General features: G+C 34.2%; 2 protein-coding genes across 3 annotated transcripts; one reads left to right on the forward strand and one right to left on the reverse strand.

The window, feature by feature from the left end:
- The first annotated feature begins 403 nt into the window (after positions 1–403).
- On the forward strand, positions 404–14,948 carry Mocs1 (Molybdenum cofactor synthesis 1). Of its 2 annotated transcripts, none has more exons than XM_071598584.1 (9): positions 404–735; positions 810–942; positions 1,021–1,188; positions 1,264–1,529; positions 3,088–3,318; positions 4,197–4,342; positions 4,764–4,849; positions 8,656–9,659; positions 12,411–14,948. In XM_071598584.1, exons 1-9 carry the CDS (start codon positions 646–648, stop codon positions 12,687–12,689), a joined length of 2,403 nt encoding a protein of 800 aa, XP_071454685.1. In that variant the 5' UTR covers positions 404–645; the 3' UTR covers positions 12,690–14,948. The 2 variants fall into 2 exon arrangements, with proteins under 2 accessions (XP_071454685.1, XP_071454686.1); XM_071598585.1 differs by lacking the exon at positions 12,411–14,948 and adding an exon at positions 7,083–7,145 and having other exon boundaries at positions 8,656–8,761.
- Positions 14,949–15,649: 701 nt separating this feature from the next.
- Positions 15,650–18,523, reverse strand: LOC139698720 (zinc finger HIT domain-containing protein 1). The gene is made up of 3 exons (XM_071597614.1): positions 18,370–18,523; positions 18,175–18,268; positions 15,650–16,154 (listed from the first exon to the last, which is right to left on the reverse strand). The coding sequence occupies exons 1-3, from the start codon at positions 18,521–18,523 to the stop codon at positions 15,929–15,931; spliced, it is 474 nt and encodes a 157-aa protein (XP_071453715.1). The 3' UTR covers positions 15,650–15,928.
- Between the last annotated feature and the right edge of the window lie 20 nt (positions 18,524–18,543).

The following is an 18,543-nucleotide window of genomic DNA, read 5'->3' on the forward strand; positions in this document are numbered from 1 at the left end:
AAATTTAAATCATATGTATTAATTTTTTTCTAAAAGAGAGGATTCTCTTACTACTTAAGGTAACTTGAAGGACATACTTTGGTATATATATAAGTATGGATGGTATAAACAGTGGGCATTCCTCACCGTCATAAAGTTCTAACAATTCACCAACCGCATATTTTCAACATTGGGCTTTTTTGTTAGAGTATTGAATCAATTCATAGTGATTTTTGTTCACAATTGTGAAAAAATAGTTTAATTTTGATTTCTAATGATAACTAAAAGGGAATACGTTTCCATATTTACTACATAACTTTGGTTTTCCATAGGTTTCTCAAAATTGCCCCGCGTTTTCAAGCATTACGCTTTCCGTTGTTTACTTATTTTGTTATTAGATGTTTTTATTTGATACGAACATGAAATGGCTGTGTTTACGTTTGTAAATTGCCCATAACGTAACGAATCTTTCTTTTGCCTAATGATACTCAATTATTTTCTTCGTTTCAATGTACACGAGTCCGGTGTTTTTGGAAATGCCATCCTTCACGTTGGACACGAGGACATAATAAAAAAATATACCTAAGCGAATATCAAGATATGCGTTATGTAATAGCAGTACTAGAGTTCCTATGTCGCTAATCAGTTAGAGGATCAATTAATAAAATGCTTCCGTCCCTGTCTATTTCTAATCGCATCATCAGGAAGTTGTTGAATAGTAATAGTGTCTTAAGTAATAAGCTCCATAATATCAGTGTGAGTGGTACCCCAATTATGCATTTTTCTGGTAATATATTCGAAATGATCATAACACGCAGTTCTCCGTACAGGTTGAGAAGGAGACCGAATTAAGTCAATTACGACCAGAAACTTCAGCTGTCAAACCAGAAATACTTACTGACACTTTCGGACGAGTTCATACTTATCTTAGAATATCATTAACTGAACGTTGTAACTTAAGATGTAAGTTAAATTGACAAGTGACCGATCGTATCATTATCCCCAACAATTCCGTATCAACGTTGCACATTTATTTCTTAGGTCAATATTGTATGCCCCGCGAAGGAGTAAAACTGACACCATCGAACAAACTTCTTACAACCGATGAAGTTATCCGATTGGCTGAAATATTTGTTCGTGAAGGAGTTAACAAAATCAGACTAACTGGTGGAGAGCCAACAATAAGAAAGGATCTGGTGGATATTGTCCGTGAGTTGCCACCGTCTGACTTTGTTATGAAAATATTTTGCAGAATGTAATTAGCTCTCATTATCTCTTCAACAGGAGCAATCTCAGCACTTAATGGTAAACCCAAAATGTTGATGACTACAAATGGGCTAACTTTGACCCGTATGCTTCCAGAATTATACCATGCAGGACTTTCATCAGTTAACATTAGCCTTGATTCATTAAGGCCAGAAAGATATGCAAAAATCACAAGAAGTGGAATAAGGGGTAAAAGTTCAGATGGAACCGGCGGTAGTTCCATATGGTCGAGAGTTATGTCTGGGATAGATCTCGCATTGGAATATGGCTTTAACCCTGTGAAGGTATTACTATTTCATTCCAATAGCATTGTTTTACTCAATTTTTATAACCATTTGGTGTACTCTTTTGCAATGCCTTCACTATTCTTTGGTCATGTGATAGATTATACCTTGGCTACTATTAGGTATTAATTGTGGACGACTTTAGATATGCTGTATTTCAACTTAAATTTGTTCAAACCCATTAAACACACCAAAACCCTCAGGTCAGTAGCCCAGCGATCTACCCACTGGACTACTATGTTGGTCCATCTTAGATTCTAGGGCAATGGTTAAAGGTGAAAAATTCAAAACATATCAGAAATGATGCAAAGATTCTAATGCATTTGAAAAGCTTGTCAATCGTACTAGAGAGCACTATAGAGTCAGCCATGGAAGTGCTGTCAGGTCCTCAATCAAGCACACACCAGGGGAAGAAAAGGTAGGAGGGAAAGAAATTCTAGATAAAATATGGCAATCAGTCTAGGAATGTAACTGAACATGAGATATAATAGGAGTTAAGTTGGTGTTTTATTTGCTCTCAATGTTAAAATAAAGGGCACCCTGGGAGCACAATCATCTGATTGCCCATAACTGAACTACATCGTTCAGCGTAATCTCTACAAGTCATTAAAGGCAATTTTTATATCAAGATGAAAGAAAGTATGTGATTCTAATTTTCATTACGGTGTATAGGTGAACCCACACACCCAGCCAGTGGGGAGGGTTTCTGGAAAGGTAGTCAAGGATAAAAGATTGGTTTAAAGAAAAGGTATCATAAGAGTGAAGATGATGCCTGACAGTGGTATCCTCCTAACATTCCTAGAGTAAACTCACAGAACAGGAAATGATATGAGTGCAATTTTTATTACTTATCCCCAGTATGTGTTTATGGATCCTTTGTACGAGCTCCTTTTAAGTTAGGGTTATGATCTTTGCTAATCCTTAGAAAATTTCTCTTTCATTAATTGTGGAGCATAGTACTAGATCAGTGTGAGAAATATGGTATGAAGGTAAATCATATGAAAATAAAATGAGAGGTTATCAAAAAGTATGTAGGCTATGGGGTTTTACTTTGGTAACCTAATTAACAGAAATATATAGCCGCACTCTGAAAGAACAGCAGTATCTATTGCCGTAATAAACTGCAGAAGTCAGATGCTTCAGAATATCCCGAACCGCAGACCAAGTGGTGCATTAAAGTAGAAGAGAAGTAAAAAGGGAGAGGAAGTTAGCATGCCTGGGTGATAATCTTGAAGCAAGGGGCACTAAACCAATGAAGATGTTGCAAGAAGGACAAAACTGATGACAGGGACTAGCAGATGTTAAAGAATAATGAATATTTTCATAAGGAGATAAGCTTTTTTAGCATTCATGAATCTGGTCTGAAAGAGCAGATTCTCTTTACTTGTACTCTCATTTGAAAATTCCTCCAATCCTAGTCTTTCAAGTACATCAATAGAAATCCTCAGATGAGTTGACAAAGTGTCACATTATATTTTGGAAAAATAATTGAACAAACTTTGCAGGGTACATTCTGTATTCATCACCCTCTTTGCTTGTTTCATTCATTCATTGGCAGATCAACTGTGTGGTGATGCGTAATTTCAACGAGGATGAATTGATTGATTTTGTGAGACTGACTGAGTCTAAACCAAATTTAGAAGTACGCTTTATTGAGTTCATGCCATTTGGAGGAAATGACTGGGGAACAGGACAAAAGCTTGTGCCATTCTCAGAAATGTTGAGTGGTTTGAAGACTGAATGGCCTGAAATGGCAAAGGTTCCAGGCGGGAAGAATGACACTGCAAAGGTAATAATCAAATTTACTTATTTTATTTTAAATATTGATGCTAAGCAGAGGGAGAAAAAGGTTATTTTATGATTAATTTGGAGGCCTAATGACTAATTTTTCATCTTATAATTGGTGGTGACATTTCTTCACTCGGTTCATCTGTCAGTAAAAGAAGTTCTATGTTTTCCTCTTATCACTAATGTAGAGAATATTTATCATTTTCATATGAAATCCATCAAATTAGGCACTTGTTAAAATTTAAACATAAAATAATCCAAGCAGATACCTTTCCTTGGTCAATTTTTCCCAGAAATGTCCTGCTTCTGGCTCACAACTTGGGGCTTCATTGATGGAGTAAGCATTATTCACCATTATTGTTCTAACATTTAATATTACATAGAATCATAATTTTTAGTAGCAGAATGATACATTTGTGTCGAACATTAGTGTTTGTAAAATGTGAAACATTTTCCTGAATATCAGCGGAAAAAAGTCAGTCCATTATAAGCGCACCTGATGATATGTGTCAGCTTTTGATTATATATATATATATATATATATATATATATATATGGACTGACTTTTTTCCCCTGATATTCAGGAAAATGTTTCACATTTTACAAACACTAATGTTCGACACAAATGTATCATTCTGCTACTAAAAATTATGATTCTATGTAATATTAAATGTTATATATATATATATATAATATAAAATTTATAAAATTATGATTCTATGTAATATTATTTATATATATATATATATATATATATATATATATATATATATATATATATATATATATATATATATATATATATTCGGGAAACTTTTGTTGATATATTATATATCAATTAGTAAATTATTTTAATGTGGATTTTTTTTTAAACTACAGGTTTACCATATACCAGGTTTTGCAGGAAAATTTGGCTTCATTACTTCAATGACTGAAAACTTCTGTGGTGGCTGCAACCGTCTCAGAATAACAGCTGATGGTAATCTGAAGGTGTGCCTGCTTGGCAGTGCTGAGGTTTCATTAAGGTATGAATATAGTTGTTAATAAATTTTGTGCATTCAGCCAAAACATTTCCTCATTGTTCATTGATTTTTTTTAAGTAAAACCGAATAAAAACCCATTTTAAACCACATTATTAAAAAACAGAAGTGAAAGTTAATAATTTTGCTTGTTGTGGTATAAGCTTGCATGACATATACATATTAATGGACTTGTTTATTAAAATGTCTTAGCTCTTTTCACAACAAATCTTTCCAAAGTGCCCTCTTTTGGGTATTTTCCATAATCTAATAAGGAGGTGCCAAGAGTGGAGAGTAAATATGGGTAAATTTGAATAATTTTACTCATTTTTCCTGGAATTAGTATGTGGTCACTGGGGCTTACCAAACAAACTAATCAGTTATTAATGCATGAGTGTCCTAGTTTTGTGTTTTATTTTGTTTATAGGGATGCATTACGGGCCAATATAAGTGAAGAAGATCTTCTATTAACAATCCGGGCTGCAGTTTTACGAAAAAAACGGCAGCATGCTGGTGAGTTCCTATTTGTTTTTTGTACTTGTGTTGCATCTTTTTTACGACCAAGACAATAGCAATTCATCTTGCAGCATTTACTATAAATCAGCCAAATAGGATTTATATTAGGTTTTTAATATGTGTTTAAATACATTAGATACAATACTCCATTAAGTGGCTGGAAAAGTAGCTTCATTTCCTGATATTATAATATCTATTATTAACACTGGCCTTGCAGACCATAACACGGTTCATGTAACACCAAACATATCAACAAATAAGTCTCAACAACCAAGTAAAAAACACCTGGAAACGATTTTGTGCTCCTCCATCAATGTCTTACATTTCAATACTTTTATCGCATGTAAAATGGGTGGAAGTGATATCTCTACAAGATCTCAATAAAAAAACTCAAACATTTGTCGATATTTTTACATTTCATTTCAATACAGCTTTCCCATTTAAAATTTTCATGCTTATGACTCACCTTAAATACAGTGCTCTTGGATAGCAAAAGTTATATGTGCATCATGTAAGCATAAAAAATATGTATTAATTCAGATTATCTCAGGATAAAATTAAAATACGAGAGTAAATTGAAAGGTTCTCGGAATCACCACCAGATATCAGTACTAGTGCAACGAGTTTTCCACGTAGTACTAGGTAATCCAGTGTGAGTAAACATGTAACACGTCAGTGCTTTGGGAAGAGATCTATGGTGCCGATGCCTATCGGTTGTTTTTCCCCTGTAGTGATTTGTGAAGATGGAAAAATTTGAGATTCGGGCAGTGAATAAATACTACGTAAAAAAAGGTATGGAACAAAGGAAACTCATGCCGACTTTCAGAACTCTCTGGGTGACTCTGCTCCTTCATATTCAACTCTTGCCGGGTGGACAAACAAGTTTAAGTTTGATCGGTACAGCTTAGATGATGATCCATGTAGTGGTCGGCCAAAATGTGCCAATAATCCAGAAATTATTGCATAATTACATTAAATGGTCATGCAGGATTGCCGACTGAAAGTGCAAGAAATTGCTGAAGCAGTAGGGATGTCATTTAAATAGGCATATCACATTGTAACAGTGGGAACAGATGAAACTTGGGTCCACCACTATACCCAAGAGACAAAACACCAGTCAAAGCTGTGGAAACGCATTGATTCACCACCATCAAAGAAAGCAAAGGCAATGTGGTATGCCAGAAAAGTGATGGCTTCAGTTTTTTGGGATTTGAAAGGGATTCCGCTGATAGATTATCTTCCCGCTAGCCAAACAATTACCGCAAAATAATAAGTTAACCACCTGGACCAACTTCAGCAAAAGATGCACAATATAAGGCCAGGTTTGGCAAGGAAGAATGTCATCTTTCATTGAGACAATGGACACACACATACAAGTGTCATTATCATGGCAAAAATACATGAACTACGATATGAATTGTTGCCACACCCACCTTATTTGCCTAATTTGGCTCCATCACATTTCCATCTCTTCCCCTAGTTAAACATTTTCCTTGGTGGAAGGAGTTTCTCTTCAAACGAAGAAGTAACAGCTGAAGTAAACAGGTTATTTGTAGACCTGAAGGAATATAGTTTTCAAGATGGGATCAAGACATGGAACATTGCCGGACCAAATACATTGGTGTACAGAGAGACCCCATTGAAAAATTGAGAAGTTTCACTGAGGCTAGTCATTTATTTCTATTTCATTCCAAGAGCTTTTCAAATTACTCTTGTACCATCAGCCTTGCAAATTTCTGAGAGATGCCATTGCAAAAGTCAAAATAATGCATAATAGTTCAGTGATGCACATCTGAAAATAAAAGCAAAGCCATGTGGAATATGGTTAAAAATGAATTAAAAACAATAACTCAATGCTTGACAACTCATTGGAAAATTATTCTCTTCGTTGCAAATACATATTTTTTTGTAAATTTCGAAGTTAATATTTATGGCAGTGACCAATAAACATGAAACCATTAGAGTTTAAATGATTCCTATAATCGTTTACACTTTATGACTCTATCTTAAATCCTGGTTGTGCCACTGTATATGTCACACTGTACAAAGGTAACAAAGTTCGACACAAGCATTTTATTGTATAACTGCATAACTGACATGAAAGCTCATGATAGATTATTTATTTTCAGATTAGCAATAATACCTTAGGTATAAATTCAGCTTTTGTAACTATGTACATTTAGATATACAGTTAATTTATGGTGCTCTAGAATGCATCGGTCATTTTCAGGAATGAGCAACCTACCTTTGATGAAAAACCGGCCTATGATTCTAATTGGTGGATGACTACTCTGTATGTATAAATGTTAAAATTATTATTTTAGTTGTACATTGCATAGATTTAATGATGATATATCCCAAGAATTGTCAATGTTTTCTGTGATAGTGTGTATGCAAAGAAATAAAACAAATCTAATTGAATCTTTCTAAGGGTTAGAATTAATATTGATGGTTGATTTATGATTACAATGCTTCCTCATTCAGTTTTATAATCACTGTATGGTTTGTTAATGAGGAAAAGCAAAACCGTGATGATTTCTTCAATTAACTTCGCTTTATAAGAACCAAAATAATTTGTTTTTCAAACAATTAATTTTTTTATCTTTTGTATTGTTTGACAAAATGATACATTCACTTACCAATAGCTGTAAGGGTGTACACTTCAGTACACTGCAACACATGTACCCTAGGCAGTTTCATGTAAGATCTGAAGTCTGGATTTAATTGAATATTACACTTTTTGCACATATAAATGGTATGACTCTAGCAACTTCTACACTTTCATCTACTTTTATTTTCATGTTTTAGTACAAAATATCCAACTTTATCCATTCTTATCTCATGTGGTAGTGAAATACTCAAAGCTAGTCTTTGTGGACTCAAAATATGACTTGTTCATTTTCATTCGAAGTCTTTCCTTCATGAGTAATATCTCTCTCACCTTTCACTGAAGCAACAGCCATATTAGATCCAAAGTCATCATTTGAAGTGTTATCACCATTTTCTTATTTATAAATCTTCCAAGAATTCACCGCAGAAATATGGCTATATTGTTTCCTATTTTCCTCTTTCTGTTTTTCTAATACATATTCTTAACTTCCTCCAAAGGGCATTGCCATGGTCTTATTATCCTGAATCACCTATTTCGTGGAAATAGATTCGTCCACTGTTCTATTCTTCTTCAAGTATAGCCAATATTTCTTAGGGTAATTTTTATAGAAACCTTTCTCTCATCCATCTAAAATTTTGAAAAATGTCTACATAAAATTCTATTCACGTGAAAGCCTAACTGTTATATATCATTACAACTAATATTATACATTTATAGTCCATTCTTTCAAAAATATGGAAATGTATCCTTGCCATGTTAAATTTCATACACCTGAAATAGATTTCAGATTGTTTATTTGTTCCTCCAAAACGCACCAAATGATTTATGACGAGATGTATCCAGGTTACAATGGGTGTCATACAATTTTCAGCAAGACCTACATTGTATTGAACCAGTGCTTAACAAATTTGCAGCATTATTTTCACTTAGTGAATAGTAAATATAGGCTTCATACAAGACATGAAAGACCCACTTCTTATCGCATGGATTGTTGTCATAAGCTAATGGAAATAACTTAGTTGACCAAAATGTTGTAAAGAAATGTAGTGGATAATTGAATATATGGGTGTATTGAGGTTGGCCTAGTTTTATGAGCATAAAATCAGTGGAACATATGAATATTGTGATTTTGTTAGAATTACTACTGCATTAATTGTGATACTGGGTAATTGTGAGGATCTTCTGCTTTCAGTGTCTCCATATTCATATGAAGAAAGGAATAACAGGCTCAATATATTTTCTAGAATAAATGCAAATATTCCTCTAAAAACAAGGATTTTAGAGTCAAATAAATCTTCCTCAAAGCTGTCTTACAGTTTTCCCAATTATCGCACAAAATTACATAGTATTGTGATAAATGGTGTTCAATCAGTTAGTGAAAACTTTTGTAGTGAAGTAAAAATGTTTGTAATAAGAAATTTTTGTTTAAAATGTATTGAGAAGAGCATGACGCCAGTTGCTGTTCCTCAAGTTAACTATGGTGGGAAAATGTTCTCAAAAATAGATAAATATGTTAGTAATGAGGAAATCCATGCTAGTAAAATTAGTTACATCAGGAAAGAGGTGATAAATACACCAATCATGTGTTCATCTTTAGAAAACTTTAAATTACCAGTGAATTCCAGTGAGAAAACAATTAAAAATGACTTTGCTGTTTCCCCAAGTGCCCTCAATTCCAGTGAAGTGAAGTCTTTATCGATTAGTGAGAATTTGAATGAAGGTATACATTTGAAAGTTCATGAGAATGAAGATATAAAAGAGGATTCTCTTGAATGCCATCACTTGTTAAGTAATGAATCGAACATTTTTCCATTGGCTAACATTTGGAAAAAATATGTTGAATGTAACCCCCTTGAGTCATGTGACATTACTGTGAATGAAACACAAATGGAGCACAAAACTGCAGAATCCAAAAATATTTTTTACCGCCCAAATACTAAAATGTCTCGGGGAGATAGTCCCAAAGAGGGGCTGACCCACTTGGATGAAAAAGGGAATGCCCAAATGGTGGACATTGGAGGAAAAGCATCCAGCTCAAGAATGGCAGTTGCACGGAGTGTCCTCTGGGTTGGAGAGAAAGCTGGGTCACTGATTCGTGATGGAGCCATAGGGAAGGGTGATGTGTTTGGTGTGGCCAGGGTTGCTGGGATCATGGCAGCTAAATCAACAGCTGCAATGATTCCTTTATGCCACCAGGTATGTATTGTAGGATTAACATTATTATTAGTAATTTCTTCACTGATTGTGGTGTAGCCCCAAATAAGTCAGACTTAAATATGGTGAAGATATTAGGTCAGCAAGTTTAGACATTGAAAGAGAATATGACATGGATGGGGATGGCTTAAGCCCAGACATAATTGTAAAATAGAAAAAGCATTAAGAGAATTAATCTAATGAGACTGTGGGGATAGATAACATCTCTTATTTAAGAGTAAAGGCACAAAAACACAGGAAGTATAGTTTTTGTGAGTTATTTTGTAACCTTGATGAGGGAGGAATTATTTCCCATCAAAATAAGAAAATGACAGCCCTATGTGAGTACTATTGAACAATAAGTTTGATTTTGCATACAACTAAGATGTTACTTAGGATCAGCAATTAGAGGATTAAGAGGAGGGCAAATGATTAACTTACGGGGTGATTCAATGGTTTCGGGAAGTAGAGAGGTTTGCATGATGCCATAGCAGTAGTAATGCCATGGATAGAAAGGAATAATGAAGAAAATCAGGATATATATATATATATATATATATATATATATATATATATATATATATATATTGACTGGGACTCAAACACCAGATCTTTCCACTTGCCGGGCGGATGCTCTTAACCACTTGAGCTATCAAGGAAATGTAATTTACCCTGAGATCCGTGGGTCTAATATCTCACCAAGCGCCCCTATTCTTTAGCCAAGAGATGGCGTCTGGGGGCTGTTTCACCCACCAAAGGAGAAATACACACGACACAAGAGGAAAGGACAGTGGGTTGGTTAGAATTCATACGGTTAAGAGCATCCGCCCGGCAAGTGGAAAGATCCGGTGCTCGAGTCCCGGTCAAGGAAATATTTTTACTCTTGTGATCCGTTCTCGATTCCGCCTTCCCCACCTTTATTGTGTTCGTCCTTTATGTGTGTTCCTATCCCTTTTCCTTATATCTGTTTCTATATAAATGAGTATATATATATATATATATTTATATTTATTTATTTATATATATATATATATATATATATATATATATATGTATTTTTTTTAGATTTCAAGAAGCTATTTGATAGAATAAACTGGATATAATTAATTAATACATTGCCAAAAATAGAAGCAGATTTGAGGGATAGATGACTTATCTACAACCTGTGCATGTCTCAGATCGCTCAGATGCGAGTAGCAGATGGAGAGTTGTTAGAAAGATGGGTAGGACAGGGGTGTCCATTATTGCCATGTTGTTCAACATATATGCGGAGGTGATGATAAAAGAGGAATGCTAAGAACTGAAGGTAGGCACGTGGTGAATTCATGAAGTCAGTTACATTTGAAGATGATGAAGTGCTAGTTGGCCAGTCAGTCAAGAGGTTTCAAATATTGATGAGAGCATTAGAAAGTCAATGAAATAGTTATGAGATGAGAATCAATGTAAACTAAACGAAGGATTTTAAATTTTCATGAAAGATAAAGGCTAAGTTAAATATGAAAATAGGAGGTAATAAACTAGAGCAGATGAAACAATTAACCTATCTCAGAAGTGTTTTGGACCATAATGGTCAAAATATTGGGGGCTTAAGACAAAGAATTGCATTGGGCAAAGCTTTCACATGGAGGGTATTGATGACAGGGTCCTTGATTGGGGATATTGAGAAAAGTCTAATTAAAACTTTAATATGATCAAGGTTTTGAATGGTCAGTTGAATCAAGATGATATATGTAGATCGGAGGCTTTTGAGACATGGATGTGGAAGAGAATGGAAAAGGTCAAAGTACCTGGCATGGTGGTGGAGGAGAGAAGGTTGAGATAAATCCAAAGCAAACTGCAGACTGGCCGAGGGAAAAGCATAAGTAGGCATGGTAGGCGGAGGAAAAGGATTGGCATATTGGACTTACTGAAGGGAAGTAGAAAACATGTGGAATTGATGAACAGTTTAATGAAATTTTAAGTGTCATGTTGTGTCTTGTTGGGCAAAGCTATGAAATTAGTGATGTTCAGTCAGTGTCCATTCAAAACCTACCTTAAACAGTAAATTACCAATTGATAGAAAACATACCTGATGAATTTTGTTCCGTATTATCTCAAGCCCATTCTGTTCACATATACTATAAAGGATGTGTGTACCTTATTTTGTATTTCCAAGAAAGTTCAGCCAACAAAAACAGGAAATAAAATTTGCTTGTTAAACCCATCACCTTCCTTCCATACCTATTTATAAAGATTTACTCCTTATTTCATTGTGTTTAAATAATGGTTAAATTATCCATGTGAAATTGAAACTAAATAATTTCCTTTAAATTATTGATTATAATGAGAAATTCATAAGGAACTCAACAGATATTCACTGCCATTTTGTTAGAGCAAATTCCTTAAAATTTGAGTTAGAAATGGGAATTGAATTATTTTATACCAAAGCCACTGCAATAAGTGAGAGTTGAGGCAAGCTTTAAAAACAAGGTATTAAAGTAAATCAAATTAAAGTATTTACAGCAGAATATGCATTACTTTTCCCAATAATATATATAGTGTATCAGTAAACTGTTTCACTTTTATAATGTAAAATTATTATTTTAATTACTTCGACATGCTTCAGATTACGTTAAATGATATATTTTTCGTTAAGATTTCTATGCCAATAAACAATTTTTTAAGTTCAGCCTTCTTATTTCATGCAAGTGAAAGAAAGTGTTTTTACACATTACATAAATTAGCATGCTTCATATCCCTTTTTATTTTCTATAGGTTCCTCTTACTTCTGTGAAAGTGGACCTTCGACTTGATACAAGGACATGGGAGGTGGTTATTTTAGCAGTTGTCTCATGTGAAGGGAGCACTGGAGTGGAGATGGAGGCATTAGTTGCTTGTTCTATTGCCTCATTAACAGTTTACGATATGGTCAAGGCAGTTGCTGGTCGTTCAGGAATGGCAGTGAAGGAAACACGTCTTGTGCTCAAAGAAGGCGGACGAAATGGTGATTACCAATATGGCGATGGTGGTTGGGGCAGAGTATGGCCCGAATGATACTTTGAACAGGTCCATTACAAAAACCTACTTTCTTACATATCATCTTCATTTGAAATGATTCTAATGAAATCTTTGTAACTGAGAGGAAACGAGGAGGTAACTACAACTCGACAAATTTTATAGTCTTTTCAAAGGCACTGCATAGAAATAGTTAGGACAGTTTGATACCAAAAGGTCATATATCTGAATCTTGCAATATGGTATTTAAACATCTGGAGAGCTTACAGTAATTATATTAATATTCTTATTTGTAAATTACTATTAATAAGTTGTGAAAAATCTTGAATATCATTGTGACTTTAAATTTTGTTTCAAGTATGAGTATAGTGCCTGTGCTTATTTGAAACCAGACTCGGGAGGCTTCCTAAACAAGCATAATCAGATGTTTTGGAAATACATCAGTGTTAAAAGCCACTAATTAGAGCCTTGTAAATAAAAAGTTTCATGGGATTCTTAAGAAAGAAATCAACTTCTGTGAATAGTGGTTTTAGTCATTCATATGGTCTTGATTAGTGCTTAAATGAATCAGCACAAATCAGTGTAAGTGATGTTAACCATTCCTGTTATATAGTAAAAGGTTTTAATTTAGCATTAGAATTTGGGGTTTGCTTAATATTTATATTTCTTGAATTTTTAAGGGAAAACATTGAATACTGAAAGAGTATGTATCATCTGTCAAAGTTTCAAATCTATTTTTTAAATCCTTTATTTGCTCCAAGAGACAAGATGAGAAAACAGCGAATTCACTGTTTTGAAATTTCAAATGTCATATTTTAACAATGGAATCTAAATTAGGGGTATTACAAGGAGATGCAAAACTTAATTCCTTCTTTTCGATGACTGCATTCTTGTTGACAATTATATGTTGCAAAATTGTTTGCTTACATATTTGAATTTTCAACAAATCACATAGAACTTCAAAGAAATTCACTTATATTTGCTGATAACTGCCTAAAATTAGGTTGTTTCCTAATTGTTTGTTAAATTCACTGACTAACCTTCAACTGGTTTCCTACCATGTGATTCTAAATATGCACGATTAAAATTTTTTAAATCTATATATTATTGTCTATAAAGTATTCTATGTGAATTATTGTAACTTTGTTGAAATAGCTGAATCAGCCTTCATCCATTAAATCCTGAAGGAAAATTTAATAATGGTAGCAGTAATGCTATATAGGTAAATGGTGTATTTCCACACTATTTTGTCAACTAGAAAATTATTTAGGAATTAAAACTTTGAACATACCAAATGCACAAGAAATAAATTCCGTCTCAATCAATTTCTCAAGCAAAATCTAAACCCTCAATTTTGCTGCTTTTCCCATGCATAAATATTATTGCTATGGGCTTCATGCATCTGTTTGACTAAGGCATAATCTAGAAATAAATTTGTATTCACAGTGTAATAAATTCTTGTACCAACATACTGATAGCGTAATGAAAAATCCCCTTTAACGAGCAGTAATCAAACTTCCAATAGAATAGTGGTATTTCTTTTGAAAAAGTTGGAATGAATTTTTCTTTCACAAGAAAATTCCTGGTCCCATCTGATACAGTAATGAGGGACGTAATACTTATAATGGACTATATTTATAATTTATCTTGGAACATCATCCTTTGGTTATGGAAAACACCTTAACTGTAGTGAAGGATATTTAAGTGAATGTCAAAACTACTACTACTACTCTAGCACCCACAAATTAGTGTATAACATAGCAATGCAACAAAATACTTTTTCCTTAAGAGTTGATAAAGTGCATACAGTGTCTTTCCGTTTCAATATCTTATATCAAATTGTATGGTTTTCACTACTGAACTTTAGTGTGTGCTAGATGCAGAAATCTTAATTTTAACTTATGACTGTAATTTTCCACATTCCAGTTTCATCATAGCTCAATGTTTTCTCTTTTGTGGAAATCTGAATCAGTAATTAGATTGTTGTCGACCATTGTGGAAGTAATAGTTGTTACTTTCACAAAGCAGCCAGAAAAGAATTTCTGAATAAGCTTATGAAGACTAATAGCCACTTCAATATGCCTAAAAAATATTTTTAGTGTGAAATGTATGATACACCCGTTATAACCTACCACCCATATTTCAACTTTGTGTTGGAGAAGTTAATGATTTTTATAAAGAATTTATACTTTTATAGGTGTACATATATATTTATATGTTGATGAATCTTTTATGAATTTATGTTTACTGTTGTATAATATCTTTGATTTTTACTGGAAATAAAATTATTATGGTTAAGTGGCTGTCGAATATATTTCAAATCTTGTGTCTGAACAGAAGTCGGTTATACTCAAAGGCCTAATTTATGTTGGAATTACATTCCTGTGAAACTAAATTTTATGGGGGAGCATTTTATTCAGTTAAAATTTTTCAAGGTGCATTCATAACCACCTCAGACTATGATATTTGATAGGGAAATGACCATCATGCAAGCCACGGTTTCCCTAGAAAATCTGGCACCCGAAAAATCACACAGCTTGGGTGGAGCTGAGGGTGCCCAGAGGCAGCCAGGGAATCAAGCATATATATAAACACACACACACATATCTTGAAGGAAAGTCTCACAGATGTGAATAATTTAAATTGAGAAGCAAGATAGCACTAGCCAACAAAAACACTGAGAAACGCATACAAATGAAACTCGCATGTATTCCAGGACTTGTGGAAAGGTCCTTGGGGAAAGCAAGGAGTTCCTTCTTTCCCCAGACGAAGGTGGTTAGGCCACCAAAAATTTGGAATTGTGCGAGTTTTATTTGTATGAGTTTCTCTGTGTTTTTGTTGGCTAGCACTATATCACATCTCCATTTAAATTACATATAGATATATATATACGCACACATTCATTTTGACAGTGTTCTAATAGCCCATGATTGGGTGAGAGCAAGGAAAGCAGTTACTAAAAATAATTAAAGACTTATACCGTGAAAGAATCACAATGGTGAAATTAAATCATTTTTAATTACGAAAACTTAAGTATAATTAACTCACAGCAAAGTAATTAAAATTAACCTCTCTATTACATAAAATCATATACATATTTGGTCTTTTACTCCAAAATAAAAATGGGAAAAAATGTTGGCCCATTTCAGAATATAAGCTAATTTTCAATTACATTATAAGATTACAAATAAAATACAAAATATTCTCCTGCTGTTAATCATCGCTGCACTGACAGATGAAGTAATCTGATGCAATTCAATTGGCACCAACACCATTTTTCATGCAGTCCATTTCAAGCACCGTGTGTCAAAATGGACACCCAAACACCTCACACTACAGTAACGTGAGCCACACTGAATACACCTGTAATTACTGGGAAATCCACAGGAAGAACAAAAATGTCTCTCAGGGAACTGTGATGGAGAGGCTTGAGCCGTTATGTAATTGTGCTCCTGCGCATAAGTTTTCTCCTCTTCTATGAGTTGAGCAAAGCTCTTCTTGAACCTAAAAGTAGATAAATAATAAATATGTGCAGGAAACATTTAAAATTTAGGAAACCAGTTGTGACATCATTTTCAATAAGTTCATTTTTAGTACTGCAAACAAAGGCAAACTCTTCGCCCATCAAAATAATGAGATGCTTATATTTAAGATTCAGAGCCAAATCAAAATATAAAATCTGGGATCTGATCTTACACATTTTTGACTCATTAAGATCATTTTTCGATAGACTTAGCTGCTTGCGACCTAGCAACAATGATTTCCTGGATTCACCAGGAATTTTAGGAGTTCTGGGTTGCACAATATTGCTAGAATATTCAATTTAGGATTGAAATTTTACAAATTTACAATATGCTCTGTAGGTAAATTGTAGCATAAGGCCTAAAAAGTATGAAAGAATGATTGCAAAGTTGTTATCTACAGTGTATGTGCTTTGTTTTGCAAAAGTTGGTAAAGTCACTGCTTACGTCACATTGGGTTAGGCCTGGACTAAAAAAAGAGGATGAGGAACACACCACGCTGATTTTTATGAAATAAGTTCAATTGTGTGGTGGGTTTCACAGATGCCACTGCATAAACATGTCTTAAGTGCAATTTTTTGGTACTGGAAACTGTTAAACTGGGGTGAAAAGAATGGAATAATAGTAAATTGTTAACATATTGTAAATTATGGCAAAATCCAAGATGAGGACATGGGAAAGGGTAGAGTAGATGAAAGAAGAGAATGTATTAAAAATGGGATGATAAAAGCCACAAATGAAGTAATAGTAACAGTAAATAGGGAAAGAATATGGAAACTTGGGACATTAGAAGAGATAGTTAGGAGGAGATATGAGAGAAGGAATAATATAAACAAAGAGAAATTACAAAGTGCTCAATAATAAACTAAGACAAGAAACTATTGGGGCAGAAGAAGCTTGGAGGAAAGAATAATGCAACGATGTGGAGACTACAGAGACAAGGTGAGATGGGTGCATTATTAGAAAAGCAACCTAGCTTTCAGGAAATAATAAGGAAAATTCATTCACTAAATACAATACCTGAGGAAAAAAATAGGAATCAAGCAGGAGAGGTGGAGGTTTCAGGAAACATGGAAAAAATAAATATAAGAACTAGTTGACAAAGATATCGAGCCAGCGAGTTTAAAAAAGAAAGAAAAAAGTGGGGTCTACAAATAACAGTGTAGGGACTGCCCGGCCATAATGGGCAAACTGGAAGATAGTTTAATGATAGCATAAAATTTTCCTTCAAGAAGAATAATCCAACTTCTCTTTTCAACAAACACCTACTGTAAAACCAACACACTGGTGATTTAACCCCTAAGATTCCACCCTTTGAAACAAAGATGGCAAGCTTGAGATTTTTGAAGTGGGACATTTTGAAACAAGGTGGAAGAATTAATCCATCATTGAATGACATTGTGTTTACCTAGCGCTATCTTTCCTCGTGGTAGCAAAACTCATGGGTCTCCGCCGGAGGAACCCAACCCCCTGCAGAGGACCGCACTTCCTTTCCCCCTACCCTCTCACTGCTCTCCCAATTACTGCCCCAACCCCACAGCCATACAGGTATATCCACATATACATGCATTGCAAGTGAAACTTGAGTCACATTAAAGTTTATTTTATACATGGGATTGAAAAGTTTTACTTTTATGTATATCATCATAAAGAAATATTAAATTTGATGAGGATAGTTGATAACAAAATGAAGGATATGAAAGTATTTGGAGAGCTGCTACAAACCAATCCTCCAAATGATGTGATACATTGGAATAATGATGATACATTGGAATGACAAGCACAGTGGCTCATGTGCCTATTTTAAAAGCAAAAAAATCTCGAGGTAAACGACAGAAATATTACAATTCAATGAAGAGAAGTACCAGTGGGTTAACCCTTCATTGCAAAGATAATGATTCGGATAATTGAATATCTAAAGGGAAAATTCGATCAAATTGGATCCACTCGTATTAATAAGGAGATGCGTTGAGCACAGAATCTCCTGACATTGCAAACATTACCTTTGCTTGTAATATTCAGCACTTCTGGTTTTCTTCTTTCTTCCAGTTCTTGCATCCAATGTTTCTTGAAATTTTGGCACTTTTTTACTCATCACTAAAATTCAATTTAAGATATTAGGTCAAGCACAATCATCGTCACAATCACAAAGACTGACTTAAGTAGTGCGAAACGTGAAGTGTAAAGATATTACATACCCAAATCTGCATGAGGATCTTCATGAAAATTATCATGCTCAAGCGATTCCAAAGCCTTTCTAGCTCGCCGCATGCGAGCTGCATCATCTAATACTCTCCTCTGGCCGCCTTCCTTTAGTCTACCTGATTCCCTTGTCGCAGCCATCTCAATCATTTTCGGAATCTCTTGCAATG

The sequence above is a fragment of the Hetaerina americana genome, unplaced genomic scaffold, assembly GCF_022747635.1.
Source record: "Hetaerina americana unplaced genomic scaffold, ioHetAmer1.1.p SCAF_10, whole genome shotgun sequence".
NCBI classification, from domain to species: domain Eukaryota; kingdom Metazoa; phylum Arthropoda; class Insecta; order Odonata; family Calopterygidae; genus Hetaerina; species Hetaerina americana.

Excerpts from the sequence above, each read along its gene's own strand:
- LOC139698720 (XM_071597614.1), bottom strand. The coding sequence starts at position 18,523 with ATGATTGAGATGGCTGCGACAAGGGAATCAGGTAGACTAAAGGAAGGC. Across the intron at positions 18,269-18,369 it reads AGATCCTCATGCAGATTTGG|TGATGAGTAAAAAAGTGCCA; the intron begins GTATGTAATATC and ends ATTGAATTTTAG. Across the intron at positions 16,155-18,174 it reads GCTGAATATTACAAGCAAAG|GTTCAAGAAGAGCTTTGCTC; the intron begins GTAATGTTTGCA and ends ATCTACTTTTAG.
- Mocs1 (XM_071598584.1), top strand. The coding sequence starts at position 646 with ATGCTTCCGTCCCTGTCTATTTCTAATCGCATCATCAGGAAGTTGTTG. Across the intron at positions 1,189-1,263 it reads GGATCTGGTGGATATTGTCC|GAGCAATCTCAGCACTTAAT; the intron begins GTGAGTTGCCAC and ends TCTCTTCAACAG. Across the intron at positions 1,530-3,087 it reads ATGGCTTTAACCCTGTGAAG|ATCAACTGTGTGGTGATGCG; the intron begins GTATTACTATTT and ends ATTCATTGGCAG.